Raw genomic sequence first — 13680 nt, 5'->3', positions numbered from 1 at the left:
TAAAAAGAATGTACACTCTATTTACTTGGATCAGCTTACCCCTTCAGAAATATATATGCCCCAAGTGTGCAGACATTAGCAGCTGTAAACATTACATGGCACGTCCACTAAGCCAGCTTATATGAAACGCACAAAATGTGAATGGATTCAGAACTATTCTGCAGGTACTATCTTCAGAGCAAGACATGAAATCATCATGAAGTCTGGTGAGCATAACACTGCTTCAAACAGAAGTGCGTGTGTGACACTTCCTGGCAACACAGCAGCAGACGGCAAGAGGCGTCCTTCTTTAAGCAAGGCCCCGCCGCTGCGGCGGCTGCTCAGACCTGGATTCCTCTCACAGCCTGCTTTACACTTTCCAGCAGGGCCTTACTTTCTGGGCTCTGATAACGGTCTTGATTTGTATACATGTCCGTCAAAGTAGTCACGTATGCGTCAAAATTTTGTTCATTGATTGGATCCTACGAGATATTAAATAGTAGTTCATACACAACTTGTACTCTCCGAACAGGAGACTCACATCAGCACACAACAGCATCGCAGCGCAGCGCCTCTGTCCCTGTGACACCGGGAGGCCTGTCCAGAGCAACCTAACCTTACGGGGCTCACTGGGTCCTCCCCACCGAGGTTCTAGCGGGTAGCGCTATGGTCTGGGGGAGGTGACCGCAAGCATCCAGAGCGTGAAGAACCAGGAGAACAGGAAAGGAGAGAGCTACCCTACGGTGCGCACGGCGGGGCGCCGCCGAGCCCTGTCCTGCGCCCTCGGTCACTTACCATGTGCGGCAGCTGGATGTTGGCCAGGCTGTGGATCAGGGACTGGCTCAGGCTGGCCAGCTCGTGCAGGAGGGACTCGTTCTGCTGCTCGATCACCTTGTTCTCCTCTTCGATGGTCTTCAGGCTGCTCTCCATGGTGGTGATCTGAAACACACAGGGCAGCGCGACATGTAACACAAGCCGGCGGGGCGCGCACCTCGCCGCGCGGCGACTCAGCTACCGAGGTGGAGACGGAGCCCTTCGCTCGAAAGGAAGAGGCTTCCAGGCTAAGAGCTGGTCGCTTTCAGGGCTCGCCTTCGATGCTCTGAGTCATCGCACTTGAAAACCTGGCGACTGGACGACGAGGGCCCTCTTTCCGAGAAGGAGCTAAGGAGGGTAGGTTCCCGCTGTGTCAGCTTCTGCCGGCGCCTGCGCAGAGATCAGCACAGGACAGCCGTGCGTTTGACCCGCTGCTTCCACTGTGTGATGGGCTGTTTGTTTGGATCAGGGTCATGGCTGCTGCTCAGACGTCTCCTTCGTCTGTATCTGATCCTGCACAGGTAAGGCTTAAATTACCTGTGAGCTAGTCACCTGTGAGGTGCGTCACGTCGCCCCGTGGGCACCAGGTGGGCACATCTGCCTGCACGTGATGGCTTCCGCCCTGTGTGGCGTAAAGGCTGCCGTGGCTTCCCGGCTGCTCTTCCTCCCTCTAACGCCCCAGGGAGAGTTGCTGTGGTCGAGGGGCTTTCGTGTGCTGCCCTCTGGCCTCCACCTACCACTGGACACCCACACTTCATGCCTCAGCTCAGCGGGAGAGCTGCCCGTCTGCACGGGTGGCAGGGACGCAGCCGTGCGGCTCTGTCCCTCCCCGGGGTCTCTGACTGGGTTGGGGTGTTCGAGGTGCCAGCAAGCCCGGCAGCAGGGCCTCCAGCCTTCCAGGGTCTTCCATGGTGGGCTCTGGCCGAAGACAAGGAGGCAGAGGCATCCATGGGGAGCGTGTGGCCCCGGAGGGCCGGGCTGCAGACGTGTGTGCCCCCAGACGCGAGCGGGCCATGGGAGGCGTGGGAGGAGGGCGCCTGGCTGGGTGTCAGCGGGAGGCTTCCCGTGAGCTCTGCGTAGGTGCTGACCCGCTCACCAGAGCCGGGACCTCCTGTGATGCCCACCGGCCGGCTCCTCACTGGGGGCCGTGTTCGCCCAGCCTGCAGCTCACCCTCCGACCCGAGCACAGTGGAGCCTGGGCCCTGGAGCGGCCTGACCGCACCGTCTGGGTGGTCACCCCTCAACAGCCAGGTCAGGGACAAGACCCTTAGAATTCATTGTGACATCAAACGTGCACAGGTGCCACCAGGACCCAAGAGTCACAGTGACATCAAAAAAGACCCAAATGGGCAGCCAGGGCCCCCATAGGGATGACAGGTCACAGGGGGACGGCAGGCAGGCCCCGGGCTCCGGGCAGGAATGCTCTATGTCTGCGTCCCGGGAGCCCAGTCCAGCCCGCGTCCTGAACTGGGCCCCCGCGCCCGGCCTTGTCCTCAGGGGTGAGACTGCTTCTGGTCAGGGACAGGGGAGCAGGCACGTGGGAAATGCTTGCAGTGGGGGCTGAGGTGGGGGAGCCCTCCAGGACGCCGGGGGATGAGGCCCTGCCAGAGGAGGACAGTGCTGAGAGATGTGCCCTTCAGGGGGTCATCAGGGCCATCTGGTGCCCCAACTTCTGCCGCAGAACAGACTCCAGGCGGGTGTCCCCACGTGACCCGGGTCCTGGGGCGCGTCTGCCTGAGCAGGGCCCTGCAGTTCCCCGGGCCAGCGCCCCACCCCTGCCCCGGCCTCGGCCTGGCCTCGGGGAGAAAAGCTGGGGGTTTGGATGAAAGTTAAGGAAAGCTCCCGCTCGCCTCGGACGAGATTCCAGTCGGAGCACAGCTGGGGCCAAGGCTGCAGTCAGTGGGGAGGCTGACGTCCGAACAAGTAGACAGGACAGCCCTGGTGGGCAGGGAAGGCTCAGACCTCACACCTGCCCGAGGTCACGAAAGGGCAGCTCTGGGATCCTGGCGGTTCCTCTGGCAGGGAGGCTGTGCCCTGGTGGACGGTGGACGGGGGTCGGCAGTGACGGTCCCTGGCCTCATAAGCCCTCGGGTAAGTCCTCGGGCCTGAGAATCCCAGCAAGGCTGGCGACTGCCCGGGAGGGGACCACTGTGGGTGGGTGGGGGTCCAGGCCCCAGGCAGAGTGGGTGCTAACAGAACAGGAGCCCTGGCCTCTCCAGTGACGGCAACGTGAGGGAGATCCCACCTGGGCGTCGGGCCCTGCGAAGCCCCCGGGGAGGCGGCCGGCGTGTGGCCAGCGATGGGCCAGGCCAGCTGGTCACTGCCAGATCTGTGACCTTGACTCAGCCACAGAGGTCACTGCTCAGAACCTAACCTTATGTGTAGCACGAGGTGTGGACACTTACCGGGGGGCTGCTGTGAGCGCATGGGGTTACAGGACCAAAGCCCCTGGGGTGTGGCCTCCGGCCGATGCTTAGAAAGGCCCGTATCCTCCCGCCCACCACCTACTTGGCCACAGGGCACTGGGCGTCTGCACCCACGTGTGGGGCTGGGGACCTGCACACACAGACCGGGGCTCCTGGGAGCCCCAAGGGGCAGGCGTGCCTTTCAAGTCCCAGGGTTGTCGCCCGACTCAGTTCACTGACACGAGTCAGTGACATCGGGGCCCTCAAATCCTGGTGGGACAGCGCTCACGCGGGCATCGCCGGGTGGCCCTCCAGGAGTGGCTGCTCAGGAAGGGCGTGTCATTAACACCCCGACCCCGACCCCGGACAGAAAGCCAGCGTCCAGTGGCCCCAGCAGGTTTTGCCCCCTAAATGATCTCAGCAGGAGACCAAGAGAAAAGGTGAGCCAATCGAGGCGAAAAGGGGTGAAGAACGAGGAAGGTGCCGCCCCAGCGTCTCCTGGCATCACAGCACTCGAGACGCTGGTTGAGGGCTTCACACACTGTTACCTGAGTTCTGAGCTTGATCATGTCGGCTTCCATCTGGGAGTTGGACTCATTCAGCTCCTTGATCTCCTCGTCCAGCTGCTTGATCTCCTCATCGTTCTCGATGCCTGGAACGACGGAGCGCGAGTCAGACCGCCCGCAGGCGGGGCTGGGCAGTCAGAGCCTTGTCTCAGCTCCTTCTAGACTTGGAACCAAATTTGCTGGGCAAGTGTACTCTGGGATTAAAAACATCGTCACAGCCTGTGTGTCTTCTGTCCCTACAACCATCCTGCTTACAATTAAGGCTCCTAAAAACGAAGAAGTTAACGGAGGGCACACAGACTACCCCCACCCCAAACCAGAAGGGTCCTTCTCCCTAGGATGGGTACCCAGGGCCTCTGGCTCCGGCCACAGCTGTGTCCTGGACACGGACTTACCTTGTGCAGGTCATGAGTGGCCTCCTTGTTCACTCTCTCTCTGGTCTCTCTGTCTCTATCCCCCCCGTCCATCACTCTGAGAATCAGCCCGGCTCTGCAGACACATCTGCACATGAGCCAGCGGGCCCCCGCCCTCACCAAGTCTAGGAGTTGGGAAGGTGACCTGACAACAGACATGTAACCACACCCCTGATTCCTGGGAGCTGAGAAAGCCACCTCCCGTGGGAGGGAGCGTCGGGCAGCGACAGACAACAGGTCCCAGAAGGGCCCCCTGAATATCTGACCAATAACGACCCCCTCGTTCAGACCTGCGGGGTTGCCCAGCTTGGCTGGAACATCCTGCCCGAGCGGCGTCCTGAGGGGTGTGCAGCCCACGAGGGCCTGGGGGAGCTGCACCTGCAGAGCATGCGCTTACAAGGGGTCTTTTCAAGGCCGGCTCTGCCGGTGGCTGCTGGGGTCAGAAAGGTCTCTATCCTCCTGGTGTTGGCAGTCAGTCCCCCACGGCTGAACTCCTGCCACTAAGGGTGCGGAGTGGCTGCCCCCACCACTCACACAGCTCAGCCAGGGATCTGCACTCAAAACTGGAGGAAAACACACGCAGCCCAGGCACCCAGGGGCCTGGGGGGCAGGCACTGTGGTCCAGCTTTGCAGACAGAGGGGTACAGTCCGCCCGAGGCGGAAGACCCCGACATCCCTGAAATACAGCCAGAGACTGGTGAACGGGGTCCTCCCTCAACGAGACGTCGAGGGGACAAAGAAAAGAGAGTTGGGGAGATCAGCGGGGTTGGGTCTTAATTGCCGATTTTAGTGAAATGAAAAAAAGATTGGAAGGAGTAAGCTGCCTTCTGCAGAGTTGCATTTCTTCCATGACGTCCCCTGTCCTCACAAAAGCCCTCGGGAGGAGCGTGCCATTGTGTTCAATCTAATTGCCCACGTAATCAGCCCTCCTTCCCAGTCGTTTCTCCTGCTGACCCGCTCTGGTGTGGAAGCAGGCCTCCCCCGCACACGGGCTGCCCTCCGCCTCCGCCTTGCTCTGGCCACCACCCCACCCGAGGGATGGCTGTGGCCTCACCAGGAGCCACGCCTCTGCGTCCCTGAGCTCTGCTCGGCCTCTCAGGTCCCCAGGGTGCGTCCTCCGCTGGCACCTCGACTGCAAAGCCTCCCTATTTACCAAACGCACCCGAAAAGCAGCCGAGGATGCGATAGAAATACCGCCAGGAGCTTCCCAGGTGTGGGCTGCTCTCCCCCCGTTTACTTTATTACTGGTTTATTTATTCGCACCGTGTGCGAGTTTATGTGATCACGGCTCTGCCCCTCCCAGGCAGGCAGGGATCCTGTCCCTGGATCTCCCAGCCTGAGGGGCGCTGGGGAGCCACCAGCACTGCAGTTCAGTGGCTTGCTTCCCCTTTTCATACGTGACTAGACCTTTAGGGCAACCTTCCAAAATTGGGCGCTGGAACCGACTGAGTTAATGTCCCTAACGCTTGGCACACAGGAGGTGCCTGTCGGGGGCGGGCAGTGTGGCCATTCCTCTGCAGAAACAGCTCAGACGCACTTCGAGGTGAGACTGCCCAGGGCAGGAGAACCCTGATTTGTAAAGCAACCAAATCAGCAGTCAATTTATTATTTCACGAAGATGCGTCCCAGCACTCAGCTACATTGCAAGCGGTCCGAACGCACTGGGAGCACCTCTCGTGCAAACCAGGAACACTCACAACCCCTCGCTCCTCGGGCTGTGACCGTCGGGTTTTCCAGGTGAGTTTCCACGAAGATTTCTGAGCATGCTCTGAATGTCACAGGTCTTCAGTTTTTTAAGTTTGGATGATTTGAAAACCTCCCTTTTTCCAGGTGTGTCTCGCAGTTGCTGTTGAAGACGAACCACGTGCAGGGAGGGGCCTCACGCCCTTCTCGGAAGCACAGAGCATCTCCCCGGTTCTCCTGTCCCGAGGTCCAGCGGCCTCGCGAGGCGTCCTGGTCCTTGTTCGGGGGCAGGCTGGGCTTGGAGCCGCCGCTACACGTCCTAGTGCTCTGCGGCTCGGCTCCCCAGGCGGACCTTCTCCCCCTGGGGAGACGCCGGGCGAGGGAGACCCCCAGGAGCAGTCTCCTTCCACGTGCTAACTAAAACGTCCAGGTTCTACCTGCACGTGACGCGAACCTGCCAACGAGCAGCCTGACGGCATTTACAGAGACCGCTCTGGCCAGGGTTCGCACACGGAGCTGGTGTAGCTCTTCCCGGGGGCCACCTGCTGCGGACCCCAGAGCTAGCTGCTCAAAATACTGGATTTTAGATAACTCATGGTAGGAAGGGTGAAAAATGCCCTACACAGCTGCTTCCAACACCAAGACTTCACGTTTCCCTTGAGAAGTGAGTGGAATTGTAGGCAAAAGAGTCCACTTCAGGGCTGGCAGTCTGAAGATCACTCCACTGTTATAAACCCCAGAGAACCATGGGAAAGGCCAGCATGCCTCAACACTCCAACTACGTCCCCTCAACTGGCTTGTCAGAGGCGCTCCATCAATGGTCTCTCATACACAGCAAGGCACACAGAACGCCCCCAGCTCCAGCATCTTTGTCTTGGGGCTAGATTCTGGCCAATGGGAACTTAGAAGAATTTTGATACAGTCATGGGAAGAGAAGCTGGCGTCTCTGGAATACAGGTGCGACCGTGGAGGGCCATTTCACTGGTTTGAATTTTGAGGAAAGCGTGTCCAACAATAATTATGTTCTGTTTGACTTTCATGGAAAACCGTGTCTGAACAGGGGACAGAGACTGCGTTATGTCTGGAAGCATTTGTGAATGGCCTTGACGAGAGGTTTCGGGAGCCTGGGGTTTAGTGCCAGGCTTTGAAACGCGGCAAATCTAAATCCGTATCCTGGTACTTGAGAGTTCCGTGATGAGCAATTTTCTTAATGCCTTGGAACCTCAAATCCCTCCGTTGCAAACAGGTCCCTCTCCTACACAGTGGGTGTAAGAAACGAGTGAGCTATGTGAGATGCCCGCCCCGCAGCGAGGTTCCCCACACGGGGGCCACGGAAGACGCCAACAGTCCTGCTTCTAGGGCACCCAGACAGTACCGGGGCGCTCGTGTCTGCGGGCGTATCTCTGTGTGCCGGAAAGCAGCACAGACTCATGTCGTCCTGCTGACCCAGGACAGTCGTGTCCGCTGACACACACTTAAAAGAAAAGCCAAATCTTGTACGTGGTCTAGTGCAGTGGGCTTCAATACTTGTTGAATTAAAGAATTAAAAAGAAGACATGCCTCTCTCTCATAAGTCCTGAAATTATCATCTAAAGGTTTTTATTGTGACTTAAATTAGTTGCCAAAAAGGTATATTTGTAGGAAATTATATGTTGCAGAGTTATTTCAGTATATTTCTATCAAAACCTTGGACCAGGTGTTTGACAAAACTTATGAAAAAAGTCTACTGTATAAACTAAGTGGCAAATCAAGATTTATTATCTAAACAACCTGTAGGTCAAATCGGCCTTCTGACAGAGGCCGCTACCACTTTGAAGCCAATCAGAGCAGCAGCGAGGCCCCCCAAGACGAACTTTCCGTCCCTAATTTTTATTCTAGGAGCAATGAGTGGATGGTGGGTGGATGGTGGGTGGAGGGATGGATGAGGGGGTGGGTGGGTGGATGGGTGGGTGGATGGAGGGTGGACGGGCGGAAGCACGCATGAGTGGGTGGGTGGAGATGTGAGGTTCTGCCTGGATGAACTGAAGAGCTCAGCACCGCTCCACTATGTCGTCCTGAAGCTCTCCCCGGACGTGCCTTCAGAAGCCCAGCTTTCGTGGGTGGTTCCTGGTTAGGCGCCTGCACATGTGCGAGTCCAGGACTGGTGGGGGGGCAGCCTTTCTTGGGTGGCCGTGGGGAAGGTGGGGGAACAGCTGGCAGATGACAGACTGATTCTCAGTTCATCGGATTCCGGAGACAGTCAGGTGGAATCTGAGGGTCTGGAAACAAATTTCCTTAGAGTTCCCCATGGCCACACGTCCCCAGCGGCCGCCCAGCGGGCGCCCTGCTAGCCAGGGCAGTGCGGGTGCCCAGCCACGGTGAAGGCTGGGGGCTGGCTCTTCCAACTTACATCTACTTTTCCAAGAGAGAACCAGTCCTTCCAGGTCAACTGCCATGTCTGGCGGTTACAGAAGGAGGGCCCTGAATTTCTGTTGCCCTTTGCACAGAGACGGCAGTTTGAGAGATGGCAACGGGGCAGTGGCCCTCTCCCTGGCCGTCCCGCCGGGTGTGGAGGCCTGCTGTCTTGATTTCTTTCTTTTCTGGGCCTGCACTGCCTTCCATCCATGAGTCATAAACTGGCACAGACTCAGATCAGTTTGCCTGAGATTCTTGCTTCAGAGCCAGGGTTGTGTTGGGGGTGAGGTGTCAGGCTAAACATTTTGGAACGAGCTCAGGGAATGTTGTTTCCTTCCTGGCAATGAGCACAGCCCTCGTCAGCAAGCGGGAGGTGGCGCTGGTGGCCCCGGGGTCTCGGACCGGCTCCGCACGCTGGGCTGGCTGGAGGACTGATGGGAGATGCGGGCCGACGCTGAGGGCCTGTCAGCTCGTCCCCACGGCTCCGGCAGCTGCCCTGCCCTGAGCAGAGGTGGGCGCAGAACACTGGGCTCTGAGCCTTCGAGGTGGAGACCCGGCTGTCTTCCTGGTAAATGATGACCGACGGGTTAAGAGTGCTTCTCCCCGAGCTGCCCGTGCTGTCCTCAGGACCGAAGATGAGCGTCCAGCGAGCAGCAGGAGCCTCCAGGCCGAGGCCGGGGGCCCGCGCACCCGCAGACCGCGAGCTCCTCAGGGCTGTGTCCTGGCCCGTGGGGGCCCACCAGGGAGGGGCAGCCCCAGAACGTAGGAGGACTGGGGCCTGGGCTCCACCCGACGCCCAGTTCTGGGGGCCTGAGCTGTGACGGCTCCAGGGGGACCCCTGTTTTCTGGCACTCGGCTCCTGGAGGGACACAAAATCAGGGCAGTGCCTTGGCCAGAGCCCGGCGCCACCCCGTCCGTGGGAAAGCCTGCTCTGCCGGAGCGCCTTCCTCACGAAGTCCTCCCAGGGGCCGGGAGGGGAGGTCCAAGCTTGCTCCTCATTGGTGGAGTTCTGTTCTCTGAAGTCTCTGCAAACACCCCTGGTGACTGCTGGCCCTCGGCTCCTGGGGGCACACTGGGGACGCCCCCGGGAGCCTCTGTCTTCAGTGGATCAGCACCCGGCTTTCTGTTAAGGACGCCTTATCTAACGTATGCTGCCGATTCATGACCACTGAGCTCCTGGCCGACAGCCCTACGACCACAGCGGGACGCTGCCTCCCTCCGGCCCCGCCCTCCCGGCCTCCTCAGTCAGGACACCAGGCAGCGCTGTCGCCCTGGCTCCGGCCTCCTCAACAGGGACGTCCTCAACAGAAAAACACGAACATTCGAAAAACGCAGCGCCCAGTAGACCGTGAAGAGGACCCCGATTTATGGGATGAGCTGAAACGGGGGGAGGGGGGGCCTCGCAAGAGGGTGGCTGGGGGACACTCAGACTTGCTCTGCACTGACTGGCCCTGAAAGCACCAGGCGTGCTTTTACACACAGACCCTAGTGAGCAGGGACTTCACAGACGTGGCCCCCGAGGGTGGCTGGCGGGATCTCTGAGGCCTCCAGCCCCCACAGCCGGCCCTGCAGCTTCGTGGCCCCACGTGGCATCTGCAGGGAGGGACGGGCTGGTGGACTGGAGGGGGCCTGGCCCCCAAGTGACAGTGCGGGGAATGGTGGGCGGGCTACGTGCAGCCCGAGGGACCCTGGCTTAGCCCCTGGGAGGCCCCCCAGGGCACAGGGGAGGGGATGGGGCCACAGTCGGGGGACGGCCGTGGGGAGGCTGCTTCCTCCCCAGTGGGTGGGCGTTGCACAGGCCAGAGGGCCCTCTGTGGCTGCTTCCTGAGGGGCGTGGCAGGAACGGTGGGCTTGGTCAGGGGTCAGGGTGACGGGGCGCGGTTACCGTTGCTGGCTCTCTGCCGGATGGTCAGCATCTGCTCCCCCGACAGCTTCGCCTTCTTCATCGCCGACGTGGCTCTCGGGCACCCCGACAAGCTGGGGACGAGACACGAGATGGCGTTAGTCACCAGGCCACGTCGGTCCCGGCACAGGGTGAGCTGCAGGTGGGACGCAGACCACACGGACGGGAGGGCAGGGACGCCGTGCCCTGGGGCGGCGTCTGTGCGCCACGGACCCTGCGGGCTGATACAAGCCCTGGGCTGCTGCGTGGCCCAGGTGAGGTCCAGCAGCCGGGGCTCGGGGCCGGGACGGAGACCGGCCCCTTCACGGCCGCATCAGCCTTTCAGGGCTGCCGGGACACTTACGGAGTAATCATCTTGCTTTATGGCAGAAAGTTTCCAACTTGTACAAGGGTTGGATTCAAAACTTAATTTCCAACGACAGAAGTAAAGAGGGCAGAGTCATGAGCTCCCGCCAGACTCCCAGCCTGGCGCCCGGGGCCCCAGCTGTCCCACTGCCGTCAGCTGAGGGACCCCACACGGAGCCTCAGCTCCCCCACCTCCCCCGAGCGCCTGCACCGTGTGCCGGCACCTTGCAGGGAGGGTCCAGACCCCCAGGCGTCTCCTGACTTTGTCAGCGGTTCACTGCCAGGGGGTCTGCAAGTGCGCGTGGGCTGGGCACAAGGGGCCGACCCCCGTCTCGGTGGGACGGCTCCTCCCCGTTTCTTCCCCTCTGGGGATGTGTTGAGAACAAAGTCTGGGCCTGAGCGTCTGAGCCTGGGTGTCCTCGCACCTGCCCCTGGTGGCCCCCCCACCCGGCCGCCATCCCAAGGAGCCACACGGGATGGTCCCCCTGCACCTCCGTCAGCAGCCCGCTGGCCCTTCATAGACGTGGCGCGAGAGCCCCTACGTGCATGTTCCTTCACACGTGTCAAGTTTCTATGTATAATTTGGTGCTCCGTCTGCATCTCCAGGGCCAGGACCCCGTCCGTACGCCATGACGCGGGGTTGGGGTTCGCCGTAGCTACACCCGCACGCCCAGTGCTGGTGCAGGTCACGTGGCCATGAGCAACGGCTGGCACAGTCCGGCAGGAGGCCTCGGGCATCTCCTCGCACAGGTTTTCTAACACGTTTTTCAGATGCAGATTTTAGCAGTGGTTTAGGGAAGACGTTATCTCTGCACAACACACGTCTCCTCTGCTCCTTGCAAGGAAGTTCCGAGCCGTTGGTCTGACGAGACGGTGCACCTGGTGACGGTGCCAAGGTGCCTCCGCACCTGCCGTGCTTTCCAGCACCTCCGGGGTCCACGCCCGCTCAGGGAGCTTCCGGGTTTACAGGGGAAGGGGCAGCGGGGACGCCAGCCCAGAGGACCTGCCTCCTGTTTGTATCATCCGGGCATCATCCCTGGGCCCAGCGTGCCGCCAGGTGCTCCAGGTACTTGCAGATTGCATGCTGTGCTCTTGGGGTGACTCCCCACCCTGCTGTCCCCCTTGAACAGGAAGTGGTCAGAGGAGGTTAAGGACAGCGCGAGGGTGGACGGCAACGAGAAGGAAGCCTCCATGCAGAGGCTGGCAGGGTGAGGGGCCAGGTGTTTCACGCGTGACTAGGCGGCTGGCGCCCAGACCAGAACACGCAGCAGGATGACCTGGAAGCAGATTAAAACTCAGATCCCTAGACCCGGGCTGAGGGTCAGAGCCAGATTTCAGTCTTAAGTCGCTCGTCTGAGTTTCCAGCTAACTGCACTGCCAGTTGGGAATGACAAATAACGGTGCCGTTTCAGGAGGGAGACTGCAGCCTGAGTCAGGAACTAAATTAGGAGACAGACGGAGACAGGCCCACGGAACGGTGCGTTTTGTGCAGACACGCCTGTCCTCGGTCCCTCCCATTCCGATCCAGTGAGTGCATCCCAGCACGGGTCAAATTTGGAAGTGTGCAGAGCGGCCTGGCAGGGCGTGGGTGGCGAGAGCCCCAGCGAGGACACAGTGCCACCTAGTGGCAGCGCGTGCCAAGCTCGCTTCGCGTGGCACCGAGCGCCTGGGGTCCGCGCTGGTCCGGGGACTGGGGACAAGGCCAAGCACCGGGTGCTGCCGGGGAGCGACCCCACTCCAGAGTGCAGTTCTGAAGTGGAGACTCAGAGGCCCTTTGGAAACGTCTCTGAGCGTGGACGCGACAGGCCACAGAATCTAGACCCCGTGCAGTGAATGGTTAACGTGCCTGCCCAGCGCGCCCGCCAGGGGCCCCAGACGTCTGGCAGCACCCGCGCACCAGGAATTCCAGGGCGGGCTCCAGGCACACGCCGCTAGGGCTTCAGGAGGAGACAGCAGGAGACGGGAGGCCCAGGGCTTTATCAGGACATCCACCCAACAGGGACCTCCTCCAGGAGAACATCGCTGCTGAAAATGGCTACATTAGTAGGAGTTCCCGGTGGGCAGGGGCTGTCAAAAGACCTGGTGGTGTGACTGTCCGCGGCGAGAACAGGAAATCCCAGCGTGTGCGGGGACGCGCTGCTCAGATGCCTGCTCACAGCCGGGTGGGCCGCGAACCGGGAACAAAGGGCCCCGACGTGAAGGGCCTGTGACCGCTCCCCTCCCAGGGACACACGTCCAGGTGCCGACAGCCGTTTGCAGCGGGTTTCGCTGTCACGATGCCTTGTTCGCTTCACTGGTTTCCGTTTCACCTGTGCCGTCGCGACCCTCCCAGTAACAATGCGCAGCGCGCCGCACGGCACACAGATGCCGCCCTCCACGTGCGGACGCCGTGGAGTGTCCAGCTGGCTCTGGGTGTTGGACAGGGTCTGCAGACATTGACAAACCGGCACTAACACCCAGAGGACATGCCACATGCGCGGGAGCAGCCAGTTTTGTGTCTGCTTCCTGGGGAATTAGGGTTTCAAGAGGGGCCCGGGCAGATGTGTTGGGGGCACAGGGTGTCCTCTGGCCCCCAAGGAATTCCCACCTCTGATTATTCATCCAATCTGCCCCTAACTCAGTGTGACCGGGTGTCCTTGAGGCCCCTTCTCAGTCCAGGATACGAATTTGGAGATTTTCCCCCAAATATCCTGTTTCTCCCAAAATATGTTCTGTGTCAAAAGCACACCCTGAGCCTTGCAGAGAGGGCAGCACAGGGCAGGAGCCTCTGTGCTCAGCCGTCGGGGCCTTCAGGGCAGACGGGGCCTCTCCCAGCTGTCAGTGTTAATTAGCAGGGGGCTGTGGGTAAGACAGCAGAGTCAGCAGGCATTGAAACCAATCACTTTGTTTCTTCTGCTTGTGTCCCACTCAGTGAAGGGCGTTTTGACAGCATCATGGTGAGTTAGGCCTTTGTGAGCGTCTGGGGTCCTGGTCAGCTACCACCAGATTGCTGGCATCTCTCCCCTGCCAGCAAGGGAGACCCAGGGGCTCCTGCAGTGGTCCTGGTAAGGGCTTCAGGAGGGCAGCGGGGTGTGGCTGGGGGTCTGTGCGATGTTCAGGACGGAGTTCAGACCTGGGCTGGCAAAGGTGGGAGCCCCCAGCCACATGTGGGGGTCACATTTCAACTGTATCAACTGAAA

At 60.4% G+C, this 13680-nt stretch overlaps 1 protein-coding gene across 1 annotated transcript in view; it reads right to left on the bottom strand.

Moving 5' to 3' along the window:
- Positions 1-320: 320 nt before the first annotated feature.
- Positions 321-13680, bottom strand: part of MYT1L (myelin transcription factor 1 like) — a 296223-nt gene continuing 282863 nt past the window's right edge. The window contains exons 22-25 of the mRNA XM_072938278.1: positions 10139-10230; positions 3746-3849; positions 775-918; positions 321-461 (exon numbers count right to left, since the gene is read on the bottom strand). Coding sequence (XP_072794379.1) covers positions 321-461; positions 775-918; positions 3746-3849; positions 10139-10230 — 481 coding nt within the window. The remainder of the gene's footprint in view (positions 462-774; positions 919-3745; positions 3850-10138; positions 10231-13680) is intronic.

Source organism: Vicugna pacos, chromosome 15 (genome assembly GCF_048564905.1).
Source record: "Vicugna pacos chromosome 15, VicPac4, whole genome shotgun sequence".
Lineage (NCBI taxonomy): Eukaryota > Metazoa > Chordata > Mammalia > Artiodactyla > Camelidae > Vicugna > Vicugna pacos.
This window is presented reverse-complemented; position numbering and strand designations above follow the sequence as displayed.